The following is a 27,307-nucleotide window of genomic DNA, read 5'->3' on the forward strand; positions in this document are numbered from 1 at the left end:
TTGTCGTCGTAGTTGTTGGTGTTGTTGTTGTCATGTTCGTTGTCGTGATTGTTGTTGTTCTCGTGTTGTTGTTTTTGTTGTTGTTGTTGTTGTTGTTGTTGTTGTTGTCGTCGTCGTCGTCGATGTCATTTGTTGTTGTTGTTGTTATCGTCGTCGTCGTCGTCATCGTCGTCGTTGTCAGAGGTTATTTCTAAAGATTTCATTGATAGTCTTTGTTCTCGTCACCAAGACTTGCTAAGAACAAGCTTGGAACAGCAAGAGTTCCAAGAACAAGATTAGAACAACTCATTACATCATTACCAGTACGTCATTTGTATTTAGAACACACTTTAGAAAAAAACTCTTCAGCTACAAACCAGTCACCCTCACATGGCGGAGGTGTTTGTCTAAACCACTTACTGAAATGTTTTGAGGTTTAATGACCATACACATGTTGAACCGGTGAGTGTCTTCCGCTGCTTAATTCGCAAATAACTATTTTATTAAAGTCCGCTTGAAACGCTCAAAGATGAAATTCCATGTTAAAAAGTGACAAAAGTTTCACATTTTCCCGTTGTAACAGCTTCCGATGATATTATATGAAAATTCTGATCCTCTGAGAGGATTCCCCGAAACAAAATCAGTTTGTACGCCTAATTTTAATAGAATTGTCCAAACAGTGTCGCTAATATTGTGCTAAAAGATGAATTCTAGAACAATGTCCAGACAGACACCACTTGGCAAAAAAATTTTCAGTGCTGGGAGATGAAAAAAAAAACTACCTCGCTACGCGCGGGCTTCGCCCGCGCTCCGCTTGGATAATAAATTAGCATTTATATAGCGCAACAGGGATACTACACCGGTATGCAACTTGTAGCTGAGTTTAGAGACTTTAGTCCGGAATAAAATACAGTTTATCCCGGACTGAAGTATCGAACCTCAACTCTTGCATACCATTACCAGCCCTGAAACACACCCAGCCTGATGCTGGCAGCTTCTTTATCATTTTGTGACATCGCTCCACCAGCCCTGAAACACACCCAGCCTGATGCTGACAGCTTCTTTATCATTTTGTGACATCGCTCCACCAGCCCTGAAACACACCCAGCCTGATGCTGACAGCTTCTTTATCATTTTGTGACATCGCTCCACCAGCCCTGAAACACACCCAGCCTGATGCTGACAGCTTCTTTATCATTTTGTGACATCGCTCCACCAGCCCTGAAACACACCCAGCCTGATGCTGGCAGCTTCTTTATCATTTTGTGACATCGCTCCACGGGCGTACATTTTATTTTATTTTTTCGTCCTTACGCTTGTTCCTTGTCCCGTTGTGCTCTCACACCGCCCCGTCCCTGCACTCACTGCTCCATCCACATCTGAATTTCGTTCCGCTGCCAGACTTGTCGATTTTACAGACGCTCCAGGGGGGGGGGGGGGGATGTCGGGCCGCTGCGGTGGGAAACCCTCGGAAGATGACACTGCAATTCTGCTGAGTCACTTCGACGTTGTTCAGTAGTGGGTCTGTCCCGAGCTAACGGACGCAGCCCACTGCCTACTATGCCCCCTACTAACGACATTGACTTTTAAGTCGCGGAGCCCACGGGCGTAAATATGACTTTGGAAGAGCCGGTGTTCTGAAATAAAGTTGTAATGGGGAGTGGAAGAGTTGCTTTCCCTTGTTTCCATAGAAACACACAGGCAAGCCTACAATGTCACGTGTAGCTTGCCTCATGCTCAGAGTTTCAATGGAAAAGTCAGGAAAAAATAGGGAAAACAACCCTTGAACAACAGAGAATTTGCAGGACGTTCAAGACAGGTGAACGAGTGAAGATGAAAAAAGGTCTGAGACGCTTTGACACGCATCTCGTCCGACATTCATACACTCATTTATAAAAAAAAAATTAAAAAAATTAAAAATCAGCTAAAAAAGAGGTGATGAACTTATATTGCAGTTCAGACACATCGGGCAACACCATGGTTATGCCAGTACCCAACCCTTAGACAAAAGTCCGGCATCGTTTCCTGTTGCAGCGGAAATAAATCTAAAGTCTCCTGAACCAAAGTGAATTGTGTTTCTTGGACACTTGAATCGTTCACGAGGACAAGATGCGAAGGGGCTGGCCATTCTTTCTCTATGCTCCGCACATTATCATTTCAATAGATTTTTTCTAGAAATTACTCTGTCAGGATTTTCAAGTAGTGTGGTAGAGTGAACGCCCCACACACTGGGGCGGAAGTGCAGCACGCTGCTGTTGGCTTTTACCTGCGTTCACCGCGACGAACAACTGACTCTGATTTGAATGATATGTAGAGTACGGTTAATATATGACAACCTTTTCTTTGGAACATATGCACAATGGAGCCAGGATTTGCTGCCGATTGTCGTTACTTGAATACTCGCTGGCCTGCAGTGTTCGTTGACAACGTGTTTTGGCTTGATTGGAAAAGTACACGCGCTTTAGCGACCACTGCAAGCAATCGGCAGTGAATCGTGGCTCTGATGTGCGTAGTTGCGAAAGAAAATGGTGTCGTACAAAGCGCACTATGCATAACATACACATCAGAGTCAGTTGTTCGACTCCATGGGAGCTAAAAGCCGTCAGCAGCGTGTCGCACTTCCGCCTCAGTGTCTGGCCCGGGGCGTTAACTCTGCCACACCGCTTGAAAATCCTGACAGAGTTACTTCCGAACAGCGTCTGTTCAGAAGGTGATTTTGGCCTTTTACACATGTTGGTTCTGCTTGCAGAAAAAGCCCTGGGCACGTCATGTACAAGCGACGGACAGTGTGGCACGCACGCCTTTTGTGACAGCGACAACAAGTGCAGTAAGTGGACACTCCTCTTCTGTCCAGCGTGGTCAGACTCTGCTGGTCACGGCGCAGCCAGGGCTGAGGTGCACGAAGCGAAAGTGGGAGCCACCCACCGTGGTGTGAGAACAAACCGCGGGGTCTGATTCGTTGACATGACAACACATTTCAATTTTAAACAATCGAGCACCGCGGCTGGCTCCCATCCGGTTGGTAATTTTCTCGTGCAGCTCGGCCCCGGTCACACTGAGGGGAGGACAGGAGACTGAGCGAGGGAGTGGGGCGGGGCAGAGAGAGAGAGAAAGAGAGAGGAGGGGGGAGGTTAGGGGGAGAGAGGAAAGGTAAAGAGAGAGCTACCAGGGCTGTCAATAAAGACAACTTTGATTTCTGATGACGTCATGAAAATTATGATGACACACATGACATGTTAGCTTTAACGGGGCCGGTGCAAAGGCCAATGTTCAAACCCTAATTAGTCTGGTTCATATGTAGGCTACGAACTTTTAGGGCAACCCTCCTACATCTCTCATTTGTATCAGTGTGCGACGTGATACGTCTGTGTAGTCATTGCAACTTTGCTGTGTTGATAACACATGTTGCGTGTCGCCATAGACTGCCAGGCCGGACTGGACAGCTGAGGGGAGGGGTAGGGGAGGGGGGGGGGGGTACAGAGAAAAGAGGAGACAAAGAGTTACATCAATGATCATACCTCAGAGAAAAAGATAGGGTAAGGACAGACACAGAGGGAGAGACAGAAGAAGAGACAGAGGGAGAGATAAAGGAATCCTTAATCTGTAACTTTGATATTTCTGTGCGCTCATTCCACCATTGCTGTGTACATAAATAAAATGTTTGCAGGTCTGCAGTACGGTGAAGCGTGTCGAGGAGCCGAAAAATTCTGTCCTGCGGGCGCCATTTGCGATTCCAACCACGAGTGCAGTAAGCTGTTAAAGCCGAACATCAGTCTCCAGGAGACCTATGACGGCTTACAAGTGCCAAAACCTGGGGTTACCCATTATCACGTGATAATTACTAATTAACGCTGTCAGTTACTGTTTTCACTCGTTAGTTACTCATTTTCACGGGATAATTAGTTATTTTCACGGGAAAATGACTAATTTTTCGTTTTGGCACTAGCAATCCGTCAGGAAGTGAGCCAAAACTAAACATTAGTAATTAACAGGTGAAAGTTAGTAATTTTCCCGGGAAAATTAGTAATTAACACGTGAGAATGGTAATTATCAAGGGAAAATTACTAATTTTCCCTTGATAATTACAATTATGAGGTTTTGGCACTAGTAAGCCCTATGACGGCTTACAAGTGCCAAAACCTGGGGTTACCCATTATCACGTGATAATTACTAATTAACGCTGTCAGTTACTGTTTTCACCTGTTAGTTACTCATTTTCACGGGAAAATTACTAATTTTCAGTTTTGGCACTAGCAATCCGTCAGGAAGTGAGCCAAAACTAAACATTAGTAATTAACAGGTGAAAGTTAGTAATTATTCCGGGAAAATTAGTAATTTTCCCGGGAAAATTAGTAATAAACACGTGAAAATGGTAATTATCAAGGGAAAATTACTAATTTTCCCTTGATAATTACAATTCTGAGGTTTTGGCACTAGTAAGCCGTCATAGAGACACAGCCTTGTTATGGTAGAAGGCCACAGAGCTACATTTAGCGTTGCCTGCACAAGAAACTAGAGCTACATCTGCCGCGCGCCGATGTTGGCCTTTAAGGTCACTGCTTTCATAAAAACAAAATGTATCAAAAGTGCATTTTGTCAGGTTCTCTTAGACTTACAACGTTGAGAAATTTCAAGACTCCAGATTGGATGATTGACATGATACATGTACTTGTTTGAATACCAAGGGAAATAACTTAAAATGATCTCTTATAATAAGGGAGGGGGGGGGGGGTCAACACACCTTTGTCCGGAAATGCAGATGCAGACTTGAATACTTGACTTGACTTGTATATATATATGTTACAGTTAATCTGTGAAACCAGGGAATTCGTGTATTAACTATCTTTCTTTCTTTTTTTATATTTAGTCAAGTTTTGACTAAATATTTTAACATCGAGGGGGAATCGAAACGAGGGTCGTGGTGTATGTGTGTGTGTGTGTGTGTGTGTGTGCGTGCGTGCGTGCGTGCGTGCGTGTAGAGCGATTCAGACCAAACTACTGGGCCGATCTTTATGAAATTTTACATGAGAGTTCCTGGGATTGATATCCCCGAACGTTTTTCTCCTTTTTTCGATAAATGTCTTTGATGACGTCATATCCGGCTTTTCGTGAAAGTTGAGGCGGCACTGTCACGCTCTCATTTTTCAACCAAATTGGTTGAAATTTTGGTCAAGTAGTCTTCGACGAAGCCCGGACTTCGGTATTGCATTTCAGCGTGATGGCTTAAAAATTAATTAATGACTTTGGTCATGAAAAATCGGAAAATTGTAAAAAAAAATACAAAATTATAAAACGATCCAAATTTACGTTTATCTTATTCTCCATTATTTTCTTATTCCAAAAACATATAAATATGTTATATTTGGATTAAAAACAAGCTCTGAAAATTCAAAATATAAAACTTATTATCAAAATTAAATTGTCCAAATCAATTTAAAAACACTTTCATCTTATTGTCGGTTCCTGATTCCAAAAACATATAGATATGATATGTTTGGATTAAAAACACGCTCAGAAAGTTAAAACGAAGAGAGGTATAGAAAAGCGTGCTATCCTTCTCAGCGCAACTACTAAACCGCTCTTCTTGTCAATTTCACTGCCTGAACGGTGGACTGACGATGCTATGAGTATACGGTCTTGCTGAAAAATTGCATTGCGTTCAGTTTCATTCTGTGACTAGTTCGACAGCTACTTGACTAAATATTGTATTTTCGCCTTACGCGACTTGTTGGTGTTTAACGTCGTTTTGAACCACGAAGGTTATATCGCGACGAGTGTATTAACTAGGTAATACATGAATTAACTGACGGAAAAAAACAGTTAATTCATGTATTACCTAAAATAGTTTAGTTAATACACGTATTCCCTGGTTTCACAGATTAACTGTAACACACGTATATAATTATATGTATAAAAAATATATCTATAAATCCCTTTTCTAGTTTTCTTGTCATCTTCAGGTAAACGTATGTAAAGACATAACATCATGAATATGTCCAAAGATTGCCGGTTTGTGAATGTTTTCAGAAATAAAGATGAATGGCCACTGCCGTGCTGTAGACACAGACAACTGTGAGTCTGGAACCAGTTGTGACTGGATGCAGAAATGCCGTGAGTGGTCTGACATTTGTTGTGCTTCACACTGTATGTCATAATTACAGTAGATTCAAACTTGTTGTGCTTTACTCTGTATGTCATGATCACAGTAGATTCACACTTGTTGTGCTTTAATTACGCTGTATGTCATGACTACGACCGACAACGACCGACATCTGTTGTGCTTTACCCTGTTTGTCATGGCTACAAAAGACCGACACTCTTGTGATTCACCCCGTTTGTCATGGCTACAAAGGTCAGACATCTGTTGTGCCTTACCCTGTTTGTCATGGCTACAAAGGTCCGACACTTGTTGTGCTTTACCCTGCTTGTCATGGCTACAAAAGACCGACACTTGTTGTGTATACCCTGTTTGTCATGGCTACAAAAGACCGACACTTGTTGTGTATACCCTGTTTGTCATGGCTACAAAAGACCGACACTTGTTGTGTATACCCTGTTTGTCATGGCTACAAAAGACCGACACTTGTTGTGTATACCCTGTTTGTCATGGCTACAAAAGACCGACACTTGTTGTGTATACCCTGTTTGTCATGGCTACAAAAGACCGACACTTGTTGTGTATACCCTGTTTGTCATGGCTACAAAAGACCGACACTTGTTGTGTATACCCTGTTTGTCATGGCTACAAAAGACCGACACTTGTTGTGTATACCCTGTTTGTCATGGCTACAAAAGGCCGACACTTGTTGTGTATACCCTGTTTGTCATGGCTACAAAAGACCGACACTTGTTGTGTATACCCTGTTTGTCATGGCTACAAAAGACCGACACTTGTTGTGTATACCCCGTTTGTCATGGCTACAAAAGACCGACACTTGTTGTGTATACCCCGTTTGTCATGGTTACAAAAGGCCGACACTTGTTGTGGATACCCTGTTTGTCATGGCTACAAAAGACCGACACTTGTTGTGTATACCCCGTTTGTCATGGTTACAAAAGGCCGACACTTGTTGTGTATACCCTGTTTGTCATGGCTACAAAAGACTGACACTTGTTGTGTATACCCTGTTTGTCATGGCTACATGTATTACGTTATCATTAAGATTCATGCTTTGTTAGCACTAAGCAGTTGTTTTAATCAGTCTGGTTTTCTCTTGTTTTCATCTTATGAACATTCTAAATGTTAGACTAACTTATTGTCTTGTACAGAATAACAACTGTGTGAATGGTGCTATACTGAATGAAAGAGTGTGACATGAAGTTCTTGTACATCATTGTAAAGAGTGTGAATGACGTTTTAGTTTAGATGTCAAGCGCTTAGAGCAAGCCTTTTTAACGAAAGTTTTTGATTTAGCGCTATATAAATGTTCTTCTTATTATTACAAAAGGCCGACACTTGTTGTGTATGCCCTGTTAGTCATGACTACAAAAGACAGACATTTGTCGGACCGTTACATTTCTTCATCGTCCTCTTTTCACCGCTGATCTGCTATGTTCATGGCATTGTCGTCAGCCACTTCATCGTCCTCTTTTCACCGCTGATCTGCTATGTTCATGGCATTGTCGTCAGCCACTTCATCGTCCTCTTTTCACCGCTGATCTGCTATGTTCATGGCATTGTCGTCAGCCACTTCATCGTCCTCTTTTCACCGCTGATCTGCTATGTTCATGGCATTGTCGTCAGCCACTTCATCGTCCTCTTTTCACCGCTGATCTGCTATGTTCATGGCATTGTCGTCAGCCACTTCATCGTCCTCTTTTCACCGCTGATCTGCTATGTTCATGGCATTGTCGTCAGCCACTTCATCGTCCTCTTTTCACCGCTGATCTGCTATGTTCATGGCATTGTCGTCAGCCACTTCATCGTCCTCTTTTCACCGCTGATCTGCTATGTTCATGGCATTGTCGTCAGCCACTTCATCGTCCTCTTTTCACCGCTGATCTGCTATGTTCATGGCATTGTCGTCAGCCACTTCATCGTCCTCTTTTCACCGCTGATCTGCTATGTTCATGGCATTGTCGTCAGCCACTTCATCGTCCTCTTTTCACCGCTGATCTGCTATGTTCATGGCATTGTCGTCAGCCACTTCATCGTCCTCTTTTCACCGCTGATCTGCTATGTTCATGGCATTGTCGTCAGCCACTTCATCGTCCTCTTTTCACCGCTGATCTGCTATGTTCATGGCATTGTCGTCAGCCACCGCATTGTGATCTTCATCCTTATCGTCATGGTGGTAATGAAGATGACGACGAAAAGGCCCGGGTGTCTGTTTAGAAATGATGTCATAGGCTATGATTTGCATAAATCGCGAACAATCAGAATAGTTAAAAAGGGCGCGAATTAGAACGTCACGTGATAGATCAGTCGCCATCTTACCATTGGGTGCCCGAGTTACGCTATAGTTCCAGTTAAAGCTGAGGTCTCTCTATGATTATCCGGGGTGGGGTGTTCTGTACAAAAAAGCGGTTCGAATCTCTGCTGAGACGCTCTATTTTTTCCCCACGATATTTCTTGGAAATAGAGTATGCTTAGCCCATAAATTAAAAAGGAAGGTACCAGCGCATAAGTCAAGCGTTGACTGAAGCTAATAGGGTCATGCTGGCAGTGTTGGTCGAGTTTCAGGCCGCCTTCGTTGTACAGAATTCTGTACAAGATTCTCAGCCCTATCTTTTCTAACACCTAGCCCGGGGTAGTCATAGAGAAACCACAGCTTTAAGTGGAATTCTGTGAAGTTGTGTCTTTGGACTCAACAAAAGCCAAGACTAAATTGAGTGCAACATGCCCTATAAACAAAAATTGAGTCTAAATTTAATTAGGAAGTTATTATAATTGTAAATGGTATATAAAATTGTGTTGTATACTTATGTACTCTCTCTCTCTCTCTCTCTCTCTCTCTCTCTCTCTCTCTCTCTCTCTCTCTCTCTCTCTCTCTCTCTCTCTCTCTCTCTCTCTCTCTCTCTCTCTCTCTCTCTCTCTCTCTCTCTCTCTCTCTCTCTCTCTCTCTCTCTCTCTCTCTCTCTCTCTCTCTCTCTCCGATCCTCTTTCTACTTATATTTTGTGTCCATTCTATTGTCGTGTCCTGTCTCCATTATACCTTTGTTGTTTGTCAAATATGTATAGTTTATAAATATATATATCTATATCCCATGACCTCCCTTCTTTGTCTCTGTTACTTCAGTATGGGTATATATGTTGTATTTTTATAGCTCAATAAATACATCATGGACTCCAAAAAATATATGATAGTGCAGATTCCGATTTGGGCAAAGGACTACTTTCCTCCCGACCTTTGACCTCGCTCGCGCCGAACAATGTGACACATTTGTATGAAGTTCTAAAATCGTATTGCACGGCTCAGAAAACCATATCAGTTGCACGCAAAAATGAATCTCAGAACTGATCTGATGTATGAGATGCAATAAGCAAAAGTTTCTTTCATAATGAATGCAATGCAGGTCGAAAAAAACGAACATTCAACTTACAAGATAACCAGATGCTAGCGAACCAAAACAAAAACACGAGTACCCTCCCCTTGCATCGTTAGCAGACGACTTTTGAGAATCTGTCGGTAGTGTGTTTTGCCGGTGTGCGCCTTCAGCTATCAAACATCGGCTGTTTCACATGTTTTGCGAGCAAGTCTACTCTTTTGCCTGGCTCTGCAGTAAGTCCACATATTTTTCCGTAATCCAGTCATATTCCTTCAAAATGCAATCAATCGGCGGTGACAGACGTGTCGGTCGCGTTTTCCTCTCACCCATACCAGTTTAAGTTCATCCATGCAAACACACTCGCAAAACAGTTAATCACGTAGATACATTTCAAATAGGGAGCAAATGGTTAAATCTAAACCTACATATTTGTTCCCTAAGATTTGCTTCTCTGTCAATAAGCCTAATTACACACGTTCGAGAAAAACAACGTGGAATCAATTCTGAATCGAGTAAGCCAAATGGGTCCCAAACCCGTTTCGCCCGTTCTGCCGACCTGAAACGCAAAACAAAAGAATTGTGCGCTTCAACTAAATTAATTTCTATTCGACTTCATTACTTTCTTGCAACTTATGAACCTTTACTTAAAGCTTTTAAATGGTCTGAAAGTAGTGTTACCGCGTACTTATCGATGCACTCATTCGTTTTATTTTTTCAGCGACGGTCACTTAGTTTAAGGTTGCAAAAGGGCTAAGTCTCGCTGGCAACAGTTTTACCCTGCACAGATCGCAACAGTGCCGCTAGTAGTCTACACTTTGTGTTTGATGGTAGAATGGGATATACAGATTACAACACTCGTGGTTTTTTATATGGCTTGTATTTCAGTCAAGACCCAGCGGGAATATCAATCGAGAGACACTCGCCAAAGGCTCGTGTCTCCCGATGATATTCATCCGCTGGGTCTTGACTGAAATACAAGCCATATAAAAAACCACTCGTGTTGTAACCTATACATATATATATATATATATAAATATATATATCTATATGTATGCATATTTTGTTTGTTTCTTAATTTTTTTTGGTTTAAAGACATATTTGTCAAAGCCTCGTCGCTAGATATTGTAATCCGTATGATAAATTCTCATGTTAGGGTCACCACCATAAGCTTGAGCTTGTTGTTGATCCTGAACATGTATTTTGTTGAATTATCTATGAAGTGTTGAATAAACACTGTTTTGGTCAAATTATCTATAAATTGTTGAATAAACACTGTTTTGGTCGAATTATCTATAAATTGTTGAATAAACACTGTTTTGGTCGAGTTTCAGGCCGCCTTCGTTGTACAAAACTCTGTACAAGATTCTCAGCCCAAGCTTTTTCAAACACCTAGCCCGGGGTAGTCATAGAGACCACAGCTTTAAGTGGTATTCTGTGAATGTGTGTCTTTGAACTCAACAAAAGCGAAGAGCCAAAAGTGTCCGCGTGTGTCGTGCAGGTCTGGTGGTGGGTCAGGCGTGTAACGCCAGCCAAGCGTGTCCCGTCGGGGCCGTGTGCGTGAACGACACGTGTGAGTGTGACCCGACCACGTCAAAACAACACAACTTGGTCTGTGGTAAGTTTCTTTGGGACTTTTTAAACCAGATCAAGATTTCTTAACAAGATTGAAAGAAACAAATGTGAACAGACATGAGCTTTTTGGAACCTCCTGCATTTTTACTGCGATAGGCCCGAAGGAAACTAGGCTGGTTGTCGCGACATGTCACGCTACTTTACGTATACTGTCACCTGGTTGTCACAACATATGTCGCGCTACTGGCTAAGTCTGTTTGGTCGGTTCCGATTACCTCCCTTTGATGCGAAAACCTATATGACCGTTTTTCTTTCTTTTTTTCTCTGTTACTTCACCAGTGGCTATGTAACATGTGTTACAGAATTGCACCAGTGTAAGGGTTAAGCATGGCCACTGCCATGTAAACTGAGAATAAAAACAAACTTGCATGGGTCCCGGAGTCATATATAGACTGTAACCGGCACGGTTGGCCTAGTGGTAAGGCGTCCGCCCCGTGATCGGGAGGTCGTGGGTTCGAACCCCGGCCGGGTCATACATAAGACTTTAAAATTGGCAATCTAGTGGCTGCTAGGCTGGCGTCTGGCATTGTGGGGTTAGTGCTAGGACTGGTTGGTCCGGTGTCAGAATAATGTGACTGGGTGAGACATGAAGCCTGTTCTGCGACTTCTGTCTTGTGTGTGGCGCACGTTATATGTCAAAGCAGCACCGCCCTGATATGGCCCTTCGTGGTCGGCTGGAAACAAACAAAAAAATATAGACTGTAGGGACAATACAAGACAATAACCAACCAATCGATGCCCAATGAACAGTTTTGTGTACTGTAAGCAACAATATCAATTGCACACGTGTGAACTCAATCAAAACATACAACAAAACTCCTGTCCGTCGTAACTTTTGCAACCAAGTGAGTATTTTTTTTCTGGAACTTGAATACTGTAAATTTGAGGACGATGCTATATGTAAACTTTGGAAACAATTATTGCGATATTTTTCGTATCACAACTAAAAAATTCACGCCCGTGTTATTTCATACAAAGTTTATAAGGGATTAAGGGCACTTAACTTGGCTATCTGAAACAATTTTTCGGATCAAAGGTTTTTGTCACAGGAATCACGTGATCGAATAAGGATACCCCCATAATCGACCTTAAAAAACGCAGGGTACCAATTAACCAATCAATGAAAATGTAGAGTCGGTACAACTCGGCAATTTTTCACACGGGAAGTTTAATGGGGGTAATGGTACGTTTTCTGATCGGGGCAGAGATGTATCATATATATACATTCAGTTGTACATTTATATACAACACTATTTTGTAAATACGATGATGAATTCCTTTTAGGTGATGACTTTGACGTTGTTGTTGCTGTTGTTGTTGTTGTTGTTGTTGTTGTTGTTGTTGTTGTTGTTGTTGTTGTTGGTGTTGTTGTAGCCGTATATGCAAGGAGTGTATACATGCAAAGATGTATGAGTGTTTCCACACCAGGACAAATTCTTATGCTATATGGAGAAATAAATTGTTATTGTGATTGTGTGACAGAGCCACTGCCGGGGCGGGTGGGGTCTGATTGTGACAAGGTGGCCAGGCCGTGCGCAGTGCCAGGGGCCGACTGCGTGGCTGAGACCTGTACCTGTGGAGCCACGTCACAAACCACGCAGGAGTTTGGCTGTCGTGAGTATCCTCACATTCTTTGCTACACTTAAACAAGTCGCGTAAGGCGAAAATACAATATTTTGTCAAGTAGCTGTCGAACTCACAGAATGAAACTGAACGCAATGCCATTTTTCAGCAAGACCGTATACTCGTAGCATCGTCAGTCCACCGCTCATGGCAAAGGCAGTGAAATTGACAAGAAGAGCGGGGTAGTAGTTGCGCTAAGAAGGATAGCACGCTTTTCTGTACCTCTCTTTGTTTTAACTTTCTGAGCGACATATCGTATCTATATGTTTTTGGAATCAGGAACCGACAAGGAATAAGATGAAAGTGTTTTTAAATTGATTTGGACAATTTAATTTTGATAATAATTTTTATATATTTAATTTTCAGAGCTTGTTTTTAATCCGAATATAACTTATTTATATGTTTTTGGAATCAGCAAATGATGGAGAATAAGATAAACGTAAATTTGGATCGTTTTATAAATTTTAATTTTTTTTTACAATTTTCAGATTTTTAATGACCAAAGTCATTAATTAATTTTTAAGCCACCAAGCTGAAATGCAATACCGAAGTCCGGGCTTCGTCGAAGATTACTTGACCAAAATTTCAACCAATTTGGTTGAAAAATGAGGGCGTGACAGTGCCGCCTCAACTTTCACGAAAAGCCGGATATGACGTCATCAAAGACATTTATCAAAAAAATGAAAAAAACGTTCGGGGATTTCATACCCAGGAACTCTCATGTCAAATTTCATAAAGATCGGTCCAGTAGTTTAGTCTGAATCGCTCTACACACACACACAGACAGACAGACGCACATACACCACGACCCTCGTTTCGATTCCCCCTCGATGTTAAAATATTTAGTCAAAACTTGACTAAATATAAACAAGTCGCGTAAGGCGAAAATACAATATTTAGTCAAGTAGCTGTCGAACTCACAGAATGAAACTGAACGCAATGCCATTTTTCAGCAAGACCGTATACTCGTAGCATCGTCAGTCCACCGCTCATGGCAAAGGCAGTGAAATTGACAAGAAGAGCGGGGTAGTAGTTGCGCTAAGAAGGATAGCACGCTTTTCTGTACCTCTCTTTGTTTTAACTTTCTGAGCGTGTTTTTAATCCAAACATATCATATCTATATGTTTTTGGAATCAGGAACCGACAAGGAATAAGATGAAAGTGTTTTTAAATTGATTTCAAAAAAAAAAATTGATAATAATTTTTATATATTTAATTTTCAGAGCTTGTTTTTAATCCGAATATAACATATTTATATGTTTTTGGAATCAGCAAATGATGGAGAATAAGATAAACGTAAAATTGGATTGGTTTATACAATTTTATTTTTTTTTACAATTTTCAGATTTTTAATGACCAAAGTCATTAATTAATTTTTAAGCCACCAAGCTGAAATGCAATACCGAATCCCGGGCTTCGTCGAAGATTACTTGACCAAAATTTCAACCAATTTGGTTGAAAAATGAGGGCGTGACAGTGCCGCCTCAACTTTCACGAAAAGCCGGATATGACGTCATCAAAGACATTTATCAAAAAAATGAAAAAAACGTTCGGGGATTTCATACCCAGGAACTCTCATGTCAAATTTCATAAAGATCGGTTCAGTAGTTTAGTCTGAATCGCTCTACACACACACACACACACACACACACAGACACACAGACACACACACGCACATACACCACGACCCTCGTTTCGATTCCCCCTCGATGTTAAAATATTTAGTCAAAACTTGACTAAATATAAAAACAAGTCGCGTAAGGCGAAAATACAATATTTAGTCAAGTAGCTGTCGAACTCACAGAATGAAACTGAACGCAATGCCATTTTTCAGCAAGACCGTATACTCGTAGCATCGTCAGTCCACCGCTCATGGCAAAGGCAGTGAAATTGACAAGAAGAGCGGGGTAGTAGTTGCGCTAAGAAGGATAGCACGCGTTTCTGTACCTCTCTTTGTTTTAACTTTCTGAGCGTGTTTTTAATCCAAACATATCATATCTATATGTTTTTGGAATCAGGAACCGACAAGAAATAAGATGAAAGTGTTTTTAAATTGATTTGGACAATTTAATTTTGATAATAATTTTTATATATTTAATTTTCAGAGCTTGTTTTTAATCCGAATATAACATATTTATATGTTTTTGGAATCAGCAAATGATGGAGAATAAGATAAACGTAAATTTGGATCGTTTTATAAATTTTTATTTTTTTTTACAATTTTCAGATTTTTAATGACCAAAGTCATTAATTAATTTTTAAGCCACCAAGCTGAAATGCAATACCGAAGTCCGGGCTTCATCGAAGATTACTTGACCAAAATTTCAACCGATTTGGTTGAAAAATGAGGGCGTGACAGTGCCGCCTCAACTTTCACGAAAAGCCGGATATGACGTCATCAAAGACATTTATCAAAAAAATGAAAAAAAACGTTCGGGGATTTCATACCCAGGAACTCTCATGTCAAATTTCATAAAGATCGGTCCAGTAGTTTAGTCTGAATCGCTCTACACACACACACAGACAGACAGACAGACAGACACACGCACATACACCACGACCCTCGTTTCGATTCCCCCTCGATGTTAAAATATTTAGTCAAAACTTGACTAAATATGAAAATTGTAGCCATGCCAGAACCCACGCAGGAGTTTGGTTGACTTGAGTATTCTCACACTCTTTGCTACACTTAAAAAATGTTTAGCCATGCCAGAACCCACGCAAGCTTTTTGGCTTCTGTGAGAATTCTCACACCCCAGGCATTGCTTCCCTGTAGGTCTGACAACTTAATGATGTAGCCATGTCAGAAACCACGCAGGATTTTGGTTGTCGTGAATATCATCACACTCTAGCATTGCTACACTATAGGTCTGTCCACTTAAAGGTAGTAAGCCATGTCAGCATCCACGCACGATTTTGGTTGTCGTCAATATCATCACGCCGTAGCATTGCTACACTGCATGTAGGTCTGTAGATTCTACCGGCAAAAAGTCAGCTTTAGCTGCCCATAAAGAACCTGAGGTACTCCGTGAAACCACAAGAAGATGTAGCTTTCGTCTATTCCGTGAAACCACAAGAAGATGTAGCTTTCGTCTATTCCGTGAAACCACAAGAAGATGTAGCTTTCGTCTATTCCGTGAAACCACAAGAAGATGTAGCTTTCGTCTATTCCGTGAAACCACAAGAAGATGTAGCTTTCGTCTATTCCGTGAAACCACAAGAAGATGTAGCTTTCGTCTATTCCGTGAAACCACAAGAAGATGTAGCTTTCGTCCATTCCGTGAAACCACAAGAAGATGTAGCTTACGTCTATTCCGTGAAACCACAAGAAGATGTAGCTTTCGTCTATTCCGTGAAACCACAAGAAGATGTAGCTTTCGTCTATTCCGTGAAACCACAAGAAGATGTAGCTTTCGTCTATTCCGTGAAACCACAAGAAGATGTAGCTTTCGTCTATTCCGTGAAACCACAAGAAGATGTAGCTTTCGTCTATTCCGTGAAACCACAAGAAGATGTAGCTTTCGTCCATTCCGTGAAACCACAAGAAGATGTAGCTTTCGTCTATTCCGTGAAACCACAAGAAGATGTAGCTTTCGTCTATTCCGTGAAACCACAAGAAGATGTAGCTTTCGTCTATTCCGTGAAACCACAAGAAGATGTAGCTTTCGTCTATTCCGTGAAACCACAAGAAGATGTAGCTTTCGTCTATTCCGTGAAACCACAAGAAGATGTAGCTTTCGTCTATTCCGTGAAACCACAAGAAGATGTAGCTTTCGTCTATTCCGTGAAACCACAAGAAGATGTAGCTTTCGTCTATTCCGTGAAACCACAAGAAGATGTAGCTTTCGTCTATTCCGTGAAACCACAAGGCACAAGAAGATGTAGCTTTCGTCTATTCCGTGAAACCACAAGAAGATGTAGCTTTCGTCTATTCCGTGAAACCACAAGAAGATGTAGCTTTCGTCTATTCCGTGAAACCACAAGAAGATGTAGCTTTCGTCTATTCCGTGAAACCACAAGAAGATGTAGCTTTCGTCTATTCCGTGAAACCACAAGAAGATGTAGCTTTCGTCTATTCCGTGAAACCACAAGAAGATGTAGCTTTCGTCTATTCCGTGAAACCACAAGAAGATGTAGCTTTCGTCTATTCCGTGAAACCACAAGAAGATGTAGCTTTCGTCTATTCCGTGAAACCACAAGAAGATGTAGCTTTCGTCTATTCCGTGAAACCACAAGAAGATGTAGCTTTCGTCTATTCCGTGAAACCACAAGAAGATGTAGCTTTCGTCTATTCCGTGAAACCACAAGAAGATGTAGCTTTCGTCTATTCCGTGAAACCACAAGAAGATGTAGCTTTCGTCTATTCCGTGAAACCACAAGAAGATGTAGCTTTCGTCTATTCCGTGAAACCACAAGAAGATGTAGCTTTCGTCTATTCCGTGAAACCACAAGAAGATGTAGCTTTCGTCTATTCCGTGAAACCACAAGAAGATGTAGCTTTCGTCTATTCCGTGAAACCACAAGAAGATGTAGCTTTCGTCTATTCCGTGAAACCACAAGAAGATGTAGCTTTCGTCTATTCCGTGAAACCACAAGAAGATGTAGCTTTCGTCTATTCCGTGAAACCACAAGAAGATGTAGCTTTCGTCTATTCCGTGAAACCACAAGAAGATGTAGCTTTCGTCTATTCCGTGAAACCACAAGAAGATGTAGCTTTCGTCTATTCCGTGAAACCACAAGAAGATGTAGCTTTCGTCTATTCCGTGAAACCACAAGAAGATGTAGCTTTCGTCTATTCCGTGAAACCACAAGAAGATGTAGCTTTCGTCTATTCCGTGAAACCACAAGAAGATGTAGCTTTCGTCTATTCCGTGAAACCACAAGAAGATGTAGCTTTCGTCTATTCCGTGAAACCACAAGAAGATGTAGCTTTCGTCTATTCCGTGAAACCACAAGAAGATGTAGCTTTCGTCTATTCCGTGAAACCACAAGAAGATGTAGCTTTCGTCTATTCCGTGAAACCACAAGAAGATGTAGCTTTCGTCTATTCCGTGAAACCACAAGAAGATGTAGCTTTCGTCTATTCCGTGAAACCACAAGAAGATGTAGCTTTCGTCTATTCCGTGAAACCACAAGAAGATGTAGCTTTCGTCTATTCCGTGAAACCACAAGAAGATGTAGCTTTCGTCTATTCCGTGAAACCACAAGAAGATGTAGCTTTCGTCTATTCCGTGAAACCACAAGAAGATGTAGCTTTCGTCTATTCCGTGAAACCACAAGAAGATGTAGCTTTCGTCTATTCCGTGAAACCACAAGAAGATGTAGCTTTCGTCTATTCCGTGAAACCACAAGAAGATGTAGCTTTCGTCTATTCCGTGAAACCACAAGAAGATGTAGCTTTCGTCTATTCCGTGAAACCACAAGAAGATGTAGCTTTCGTCTATTCCGTGAAACCACAAGAAGATGTAGCTTTCGTCTATTCCGTGAAACCACAAGAAGATGTAGCTTTCGTCTATTCCGTGAAACCACAAGAAGATGTAGCTTTCGTCTATTCCGTGAAACCACAAGAAGATGTAGCTTTCGTCTATTCCGTGAAACCACAAGAAGATGTAGCTTTCGTCTATTCCGTGAAACCACAAGAAGATGTAGCTTTCGTCTACTCCGTGAAACCACAAGAAGATGTAGCTTTCGTCTATTCCGTGAAACCACAAGAAGATGTAGCTTTCGTCCATTCCGTGAAACCACAAGAAGATGTAGCTTTCGTCTATTCCGTGAAACCACAAGAAGATGTAGCTTTCGTCTATTCCGTGAAACTACAAGAAGATGTAGCTTTCGTCTATTCCGTGAAACCACAAGAAGATGTAGCTTTCGTCTATTCCGTGAAACCACAAGAAGATGTAGCTTTCGTCTATTCCGTGAAACCACAAGAAGATGTAGCTTTCGTCTATTCCGTGAAACCACAAGAAGATGTAGCTTTCGTCTATTCCGTGAAACCACAAGAAGATGTAGCTTTCGTCCATTCCGTGAAACCACAAGAAGATGTAGCTTTCGTCTATTCCGTGAAACCACAAGAAGATGTAGCTTTCGTCTATTCCGTGAAACCACAAGAAGATGTAGCTTTCGTCTATTCCGTGAAACCACAAGAAGATGTAGCTTTCGTCTATTCCGTGAAACCACAAGAAGATGTAGCTTTCGTCTATTCCGTGAAACTACAAGAAGATGTAGCTTTCGTCTATTCCGTGAAACCACAAGAAGATGTAGCTTTCGTCTATTCCGTGAAACCACAAGAAGATGTAGCTTTCGTCTATTCCGTGAAACCACAAGAAGATGTAGCTTTCGTCTATTCCGTGAAACCACAAGAAGATGTAGCTTTCGTCTTCTCCGTGAAACCACAAGAAGATGTAGCTTTCGTCTATTCCGTGAAACCACAAGAAGATGTAGCTTTCGTCTATTCCGTGAAACCACAAGAAGATGTAGCTTTCGTCTATTCCGTGAAACCACAAGAAGATGTAGCTTTCGTCTACTCCGTGAAACCACAAGAAGATGTAGCTTTCGTCTTCTCCGTGAAACCACAAGAAGATGTAGCTTTCGTCTATTCCGTGAAACCACAAGAAGATGTAGCTTTCGTCTATTCCGTGAAACCACAAGAAGATGTAGCTTTCGTCTACTCCGTGAAACCACAAGAAGATGTAGCTTTCGTCTATTCCGTGAAACCACAAGAAGATGTAGCTTTCGTCTACTCCGTGAAACCACAAGAAGATGTAGCTTTCGTCTATTCCGTGAAACCACAAGAAGATGTAGCTTTCGTCTATTCCGTGAAACCACAAGAAGATGTAGCTTTCGTCTATTCCGTGAAACCACAAGAAGATGTAGCTTTCGTCTATTCCGTGAAACCACAAGAAGATGTAGCTTTCGTCTATTCCGTGAAACCACAAGAAGATGTAGCTTTCGTCTACTGCATCCAAGATGAAAGAAGCGAAGAAGAATGCCAGTCATAAAAGTTACCACTGTCACTTGTCCTCAGTTATCTTAAGGGCTAATTGAGTAAAGCACATAGTCTGTTGTTTATGTACTATTCATTTTCCTTCTGATAACAATGTGTGCTGTCTTGAAATGTTTCAGTCATACTAAGTAAGGCGGTGGGAAAGACGGAAGGTAAGTAATTGTATTTCACTTGTATACATTACCAATACATTTTCGACTCACCTGAGTAATACGTGAGTTTTAGTAATGCTGAGTGTCCGTCTGTACGGACAGGCGGCCTATCGGCCGGCCGACAACGTAAATACTTAACGTTCAGGATATCTAGGATATTTTTTTAATCTGGACCTTTGAAACTTTGCACACTTCTAGGGATTGATGATCTCCCGACATGACCCCAGTTTGGTTAACCCTCGTCAAATTTTGTAGTCACTTTGGGGTGTTGTTCGGTTTATGAAAACTTAACGTTGAGGTTTTGTCTGATGTTTTTAAAGCTATAACCTCACATTTCTCACACTTTCTGGTTTTAATAATCTCTCAGACATGAAACAGTTGGCTTGTTTTTGTCAAATGTCAAGGTCACAGCATACAAATGTTTGCTGGAGAAGATCTATCACTAATGAAAATATACTTTGAGCAAAAAAAACTTCTGATAGTTTTAAGTGCAACCCTTCATTCTTAGTAAATGTGATGTATTTTATGTCTGTGATCGCCTGACACTGCATGGCAATTTCCCTTGTTTTAAATAAGGAGAGTAAACTTTTGAGTCTGAGTCTGCAGTCTGCAGGCTATCAAGAAAATAAGTCGATGACATCAAGCAATGTCATTGTTTGATTTGAGGTCACAAGTTAGCGTCTGTGGTATTTTAGTTCTTCTTCTTCTTCGTTCATGGGCTAAGACTCCCACGTTCACTCATGTTTTTAGCACGAGTGGATTTTTACGTGTATGGCCGTTTTTACCCCGCCGTTCAGGCAGCATACGCCGATTTCGGCGGAGGCATGCTGGGTATTTTCGTGTTTTTATAACCCACCGAACTCTGACATTGATAACAGGATCTTTTCCGTGCGCACTTGGTCTTGTGCTTGCGTGTACACACGAAGGGGGTTAAGTCACAAGCAGGTCTGCACATAAGTTGACCTGGGAGATCGGAAAAATCTCCACTCTTAACCCACCAGGCGGCAGCGACCGGGATTCGAACTCACGACCTCCCGACGTCTTAATTACCACCACGCCACTGCGCCCGTCTGGTATTTTAGTGGAAGCTAGACTTTTAGTGATGACATCTTATTATGATGCCACAGTGCGAGAAATGAGGTCTGGGAGTGTTTTGAGCAGCCTTGTATTAATGGAGTCAACTTGGCTGCAACTAGGTCAAAAAGGGAACTACTATGGTTCTTGTGTATTTGTTTCTATTTTTTTTCCTCTCACTCGAAATGGTAATGGCTAGTTATTGGGGAGTTAAGGGGCGGTGGGGGTTGGGGCATGTTTGTATCTGTTGCATTTTCTTAGGATTGGATTGGGATCAAGTTTGGGTAAATAAGTAGGAATCAAAGTTCTCTTGAACATTATACTATGAAGCTAGAACATTATACTATGAAGCTAGAACATTATACTATGAAGCTAGAACATTATACTATGAAGCTAGAACATTATACTATGAAGCTAGAACATTATACTATGAAGCTAGAACAGCAATGACTTTATCTTTGATGCATAATTATTGTACATATGACGAAAGGTGAGTCGTATAAGCATTTGCTTTTCTTGTTGAAGAATAGCACTTGTTAAGATGCTGCTGATGATGATGATAATGACGATGGTGGTGGTGATGATGATGATAATGACGATGGTGGTGCTGATGATGATGATAATGACGATGGTGGTGGTGGTGGTGCTGCTGCTGATGATGATAATGACGGTGGTGGTGCTGATGATGATAATGACGATGGTGGTGGTGGTGGTGATGATGATGATGATGATAATGACGATGGTGGTGGTGGTGGTGCTGCTGCTGATGATGATGATAATGACGATGGTGGTGGTGGTGCTGCTGCTGCTGCTGATGATGATAATGACGGTGGTGGTGGTGGTAGTGCTGATGATGATGATAATGACGATGGTGGTGGTGGTGCTGCTGTGGTGGTGGTGCTGCTGCTGATGATGATGATAATGACGATGGTGGTGGTGGTGCTGCTGCTGCTGATGATGATGATGGTGGTGAAGATGGTGAGGATGACTATGGTGGTGATGATGATTATTAATTTGCAGGAGTATCCAAAGTTGGATTCGTCGTGGGGCTAAGTGTCGGAGTTGGTGTGGTGGCGGCCTTGGTCGCAGCAGCTGTCTACTCGCGACAGCGAAAGAATCTGGGTAGGACTCTGGTTGTGTGCGTGTGTTGGCCAGAAAGATACCTACCACCCCTAGCCGAAAAAAAAGAAGAAAAAACAGAAAGAAAGACATTTGAAAAGTAAGAAAAACTGATTGCTCAGATTGCACCTGACGGCTCCATTCTCCTTGCTTTTTATCGAAATTTTTTCCTATGGGCCGGAAGCCCCCGGACGCCTCCAGAAAGTTGCACAACATCTGAACAAATGCTTCAGAAATTCTACTTGAAATATCACTTAATTTCCTGAAACTTTGAAATTAATCCACGGGGTCATTGCTACAAGTCGGCGCCCTCAAAATTAACGCAAAACAGTGTTTTTGACCACAAACACGGCCAACAGCGGTTAACATCGGCATCAGCCAGAGACAACAAATACGCAAGATAGCCATACAAAATAGAGCCTTAGTAGGAATCTGTGCCGTCACGATATAACCTTGAATGGTTGAAAACGACGTTAAACACCAAATAAAGAAAGAAAGAAAGGAATCTGTGTTAGGCCGGTGTCACGAACTGAAAACTCTGCCTGAACAATCCTTCTCATTGTGGTCAATGCGCATGCGCTAACATGGGGAGATTAATCAGGTCGTGAACAACCTAACCCTAACCCTAACACAGTCCCTTACCCTAATCCTAACCCTAACCCTAACCCATGGTTCGTTCGGTCAAAGGGTCGCATTTTTAACTCCAAGATTGGCGCATGCGCATTGACCGCAATGAGAAGGATTGTTCAGCAGAGGTTTCAGTTCGTGACACCGCGGCCGGTGTAACACGAAATTTGTAATCCACGAAAAATTTACTCCGGAGTATAAATTTCGTACGAAATTCTTACTCCGAGTACACCTTTCGTACGAGAAAAGAACTCCCCAAGGCACGAAAAAATTACTCCCTCCACGAAATTTTTACTCCCCATTTTTTTCACTTCCAGTAAAAATCTCGTACGCGAAAATGGGATGCGGGCGAAGGGACAATGCCAATATGTGATCTAGCACAAATAAATGTCGCGCTACCCTCCCTCCACCCTTTACACCACCAAGACTAACAGGGGACAGGGGAGTAAACATTTCGTATACCTGGCATGGGAAGTTAAATTGCTCGTTTTAGGGTGAAGTAATTTATTCGTTATTTATTCGTCAGGGGAGTAACATTTGTGTACGAAATGTTTACGAGGAACTCACCTGTCGTGGGGAGTAATTTTCTCGTGTAATGGGGGAGTACCTTTTTCGTAAAGGGAGTACCATTTTCGTACGAAATTTTTACTCCGGAGTCAAAATCTCGTGGGAGTAATTTTCTCGTGTTACACCGGCCAAAGAAGAAAAAACTTCCTGTTGCGGTTTTCTCGGGTGGTATTGAAGCTATATCAGCAAGATCAGCACTTTTCAGGACGTGTTCGGGAACGTGAACGGGTAACGTCATCAAATCGAGTTTTTACGTCACGCGTTAGCCAAGATCTTGGTGGGAGCAAAACAACGTATGCATTTGAAACATTGGAGAAAAGAGTGAGTCACGGGTGACGCAATATCTACACGTACAGATCGTTGCTATATATGTTCGACCATCTAGAACACTGTAATATATACCGCTGCCAAACGTTAATGGTTTGATGACCGCTAAACATCACACAAGTTGTGTTTACCTTCGTCAAATCTCGTGGTCACAGCGGGGTCATGTTAGGGTCTAAATATGGACAGTGTGGTACCTAGGGGAAGGGCTCCTAATATGGACCACTTTTTGACTCACATGCGAAGCAAAAGTGAGTCTATGTACTCACCCGAGTCGTCCGTCCGTCCGTCCGGACGTCCGGAAAACTTTAACGTTGGATATTTCTTGGACACTATTCAGTCTATCAGTACCAAATTTGGCAAGATGGTGTATGATGACAAGGCCCCAAAAAACATACATAGCATCTTGACCTTGCTTCAAGGTCGAGGTCGCAGGGGCCATAAATGTTGTCTAAAAAACAGCTATTCTTCACATTTTTCCCATTTTCTCTGAAGTTTTTGAGATTGAATACCTCACCTATATATGATATATAAAGCAAAGTAAGCCCCATCTTTTGATACCAGTTTGGTTTACCTTGGTTCAAGGTCACAGGAGCTCTTCAAAGTTGGATTGTATACATATTTTGAAGTGACCTTGACCCTAAACTATGGAAGATAACTGTTTCAAACTTAAAAATTATGTGGGGCACATGTTATGCTTTCATCATGAGACACATTTGGTCACATATGATCAAGGTCAAGGTCACTTTGACCCTTATGAAATGTGACCAAAATAAGGTAGTGAACCACTAAAAGTGACCATATCTCATGGTAGAAAGAGCCAATAAGCACCATTGTACTTCCTATGTCTTGAATTAACAGCTTTGTGTTGCATGACCTTGACCTTGGGTCAAGGTCACATGTATTTTGGTAGGAAAAATGTGTAAAGCAGTTCTTAGTGTATGATGTCATTGCTAGGTTTAGTTATTTGTCAAGGTCATGTAAAGGTCAAGGTCAAGCATGTGAGTCGTATGGGCTTTGCCCTTCTTGTTGTTTCATGCTGATAACTAGCTTGTTTTCTTGCGAAGAAGTTTCATTTTGTGTTTGGTAGTCCTTCTCTCTTAGGTTAACCGTTAGGCCTAATTAGAGTGAAATGGCTTTGATAGACTTTCAGCAAAAATTAAATACATAAAAAATCACAAATGGTCCATATTAGGAGCCTGGGCGCCTAATATGGACCAGTGAAGCGGCCTTCACGAATCACTGTAAAAAGCCCCCTATACTTCACAATAACATGATACAAGTCAGACTAATTCAAATTAAATACTTAGATTTATCTGTTTCGGGTTGATGAGAGCATTATTTGAAGCACACCAGGAAACTAAAGAAGCTTATCAAAAACAGAGTGAAAATAAGTGAAATTATCAACTTCCACGAAAAGAAGACTTTTTGTTATATTTTTTTTAAATCTCGAGGGCTAGTTATAGGTTATTTCCAGCAAGCTTCTTAATGAATCAATGAAAATAGCCTTCAGCTTTTATTTTCTTCGATTTATTGAAGGTGGTCCATATTAGGGGACTCGCACATACTTTGAGATTATGCTATTATTTTTTGTTTGCAGTAGAAACTCGGGGTTAAAACTGCTAAAATGTAACAAATGCGGTCTTAGCTGTCATATATAGCACGTTTTGTGTAAAAATAGCTTTGGCTGTAGACAGAAACGAGTCCGTTTTAGGCGGCAAATTTAGAGTGAACGCTGCCAACAGTGAAAAAAAGAGAAAAAGCCTAACGGTTTTAAGATTTGTGTTTCTGCAACTGTTTTGACATGTGCAAGTTATCCAGAGAGGGTAAATACAGCGAATAAAACGTTTTTCGGCGCTCTAGCGCCGTTAGTTTGTCAGAACAGGAGGTGGTCCATATTAGGAGCCGGTCCATAATTAGGAGCCCTTCCCCTACAATTGTCAGTCAGTGACTGTGATCGTCTTCAAGCCAAATCTTCAGTTCGGTTAGTAATCATAAATGAACGTGAGAAATTTGATCCTGAAAAAAGTGATCGCTCATTGTCTTGTTCCATTCGTTGCAGACTGGGTCCCAGAGACAAGGGAAAGGTAGGACTACCTCTAGTATGTCTTGACGTTTCAGTGTGTGTGTGTGTGTGTGTGTGTGTGTGTGAGTGTGTGTGTGTGTGTGTGTGTGTGTGTGTGTGTATGTAATGTGTGTGTGTGTGTGTGTGTGTGTGTGTGTGTGTGTGTGTAGTGTGTGTGTGTGTATGTATGTGTGTGTGTAGCGTGAGTGTGTGTGTGTGTGTGTGTGTGTGTGTGTGTGTGTGTGTGTGTGTGTGTGTGTGTGTATGTGTGTGTGTTGTGTGTGCTGATCTGTGTTCGTTTGTGTGGAGGGCGGGGGTGGGATGTTAGCGAGTGTGTTCGTGTGTGCACGCGCGCGCGTGTGTGTGGGGGGGGTGGCTGAAGGGGTTTTTGCGTGTGTATGTGGGGGGGGGGGCGTGCGTCCGTGCGTGTGCGCTCACGTGTGTCTATGTTGCAGACGTCAATCCCTAGCCGAGCTGACCAAGCTGTCACATGACATGGACATCCTCTCGGCGCCCCAAACGGCGCCAAGCGACGCTGCCAGCGAATGCATGGACTCAAGGTCTGACACGAGCTCGCAGCCCGAGAGCCAATATACTACTACAGATTCACAGTATGAATCAGGCTCGCAGTACGGCGACCAGAGTACGCTAGATTCACAGTATGAAAACCAGTCTGATCTGGGGCCACAGAACGGACGCTTGGGTCTGTCCTAGAGAGTGGGACGAAACTGACAACCAAAGAATCCCAGATCTACTGTCCCAGATTCTTGAAACTTCAGAGCCTCACTGATTGAGCACTTGCATATCCACATGAATTGATTCCTTTCTGTATATGAATTACGTCTAATTTGTCGTTTTTTACTGTTGAAGCTACCGTAAAGCTAGCTGTGAGTTAGTAAACCGTTGAACATTGCAGTGTAACTGCTAAATTTTGAGACGTGTAATTTCGATACCACATATCAGCCCACACCGACTACATTATAGCCTACTTTATATATATAACAATAAAAATATACAAATCTCATGTTTTGCTCCCGTCCGTCAAGCTCTTTCGCACATTTATAACGCAAATAACGTACTGATTACAAAATAAAGCAAAGTTTTGTTTTGTCCCAGCATTTTCCCCTTTCCAAGCAAACAAGAAGAACAAAATAGGAAATGCTTCACTGACTTTGGAAGTACATTTGTTATCGCCGTATTTAACCACTGCGAGTCCTATAACTATGAAGGGGGTTATCTGTATAACTGCATTTGTATAATATAGGCCTGCAATCTGTTATAAAACGGTCTTTAAGCAATCCAAAGCTGTTGTTCGTCTTGTGCTTTGGGAGCAAGAGAAAAGTTGTTTGCCGTTCTGTCTTTTCTCTTGATCCATCCGTCTGTCCGGTTGTGGTCAATAGTTGTGGTGGTGGCGGTGTGATCGTGTGTGTGTGTGTGTATGAAGGGCTCCTAATATGGACCGCTTTTTGTTTCATGCTGATAACTGGCTTGTTTTCTTGCGAAGAAGTTTCATTTTGTGTTTGGTAGTCCTTCTCTCTAAGGTTAACCGTCAGGCCTAATTAGAGTAAAATAGCTTTGATAGACATTCAGCAAAAATTAAATACAAAAAAAAATCACAAATGGTCCATATTAGGAGCTGGGCGCCTAATATGG

The 27,307-nt window shown here is 41.8% G+C and overlaps 1 protein-coding gene across 1 annotated transcript; it reads left to right on the plus strand.

Annotated features, from left to right (window-relative positions):
- The first annotated feature begins 2,692 nt into the window (after window positions 1–2,692).
- Window positions 2,693–26,958, plus strand: LOC138970522 (prion-like-(Q/N-rich) domain-bearing protein 25). The gene is made up of 9 exons (XM_070342988.1): window positions 2,693–2,806; window positions 3,647–3,727; window positions 6,007–6,090; window positions 10,967–11,083; window positions 12,583–12,714; window positions 19,846–19,878; window positions 21,973–22,074; window positions 25,652–25,676; window positions 26,110–26,958. Exons 1-9 carry the CDS (start codon window positions 2,710–2,712, stop codon window positions 26,366–26,368), a joined length of 930 nt encoding a protein of 309 aa, XP_070199089.1. The 5' UTR covers window positions 2,693–2,709; the 3' UTR covers window positions 26,369–26,958.
- Window positions 26,959–27,307: the final 349 nt, after the last annotated feature.

The sequence above is a fragment of the Littorina saxatilis genome, linkage group LG7 (assembly GCF_037325665.1).
Source record: "Littorina saxatilis isolate snail1 linkage group LG7, US_GU_Lsax_2.0, whole genome shotgun sequence".
NCBI lineage: Eukaryota > Metazoa > Mollusca > Gastropoda > Littorinimorpha > Littorinidae > Littorina > Littorina saxatilis.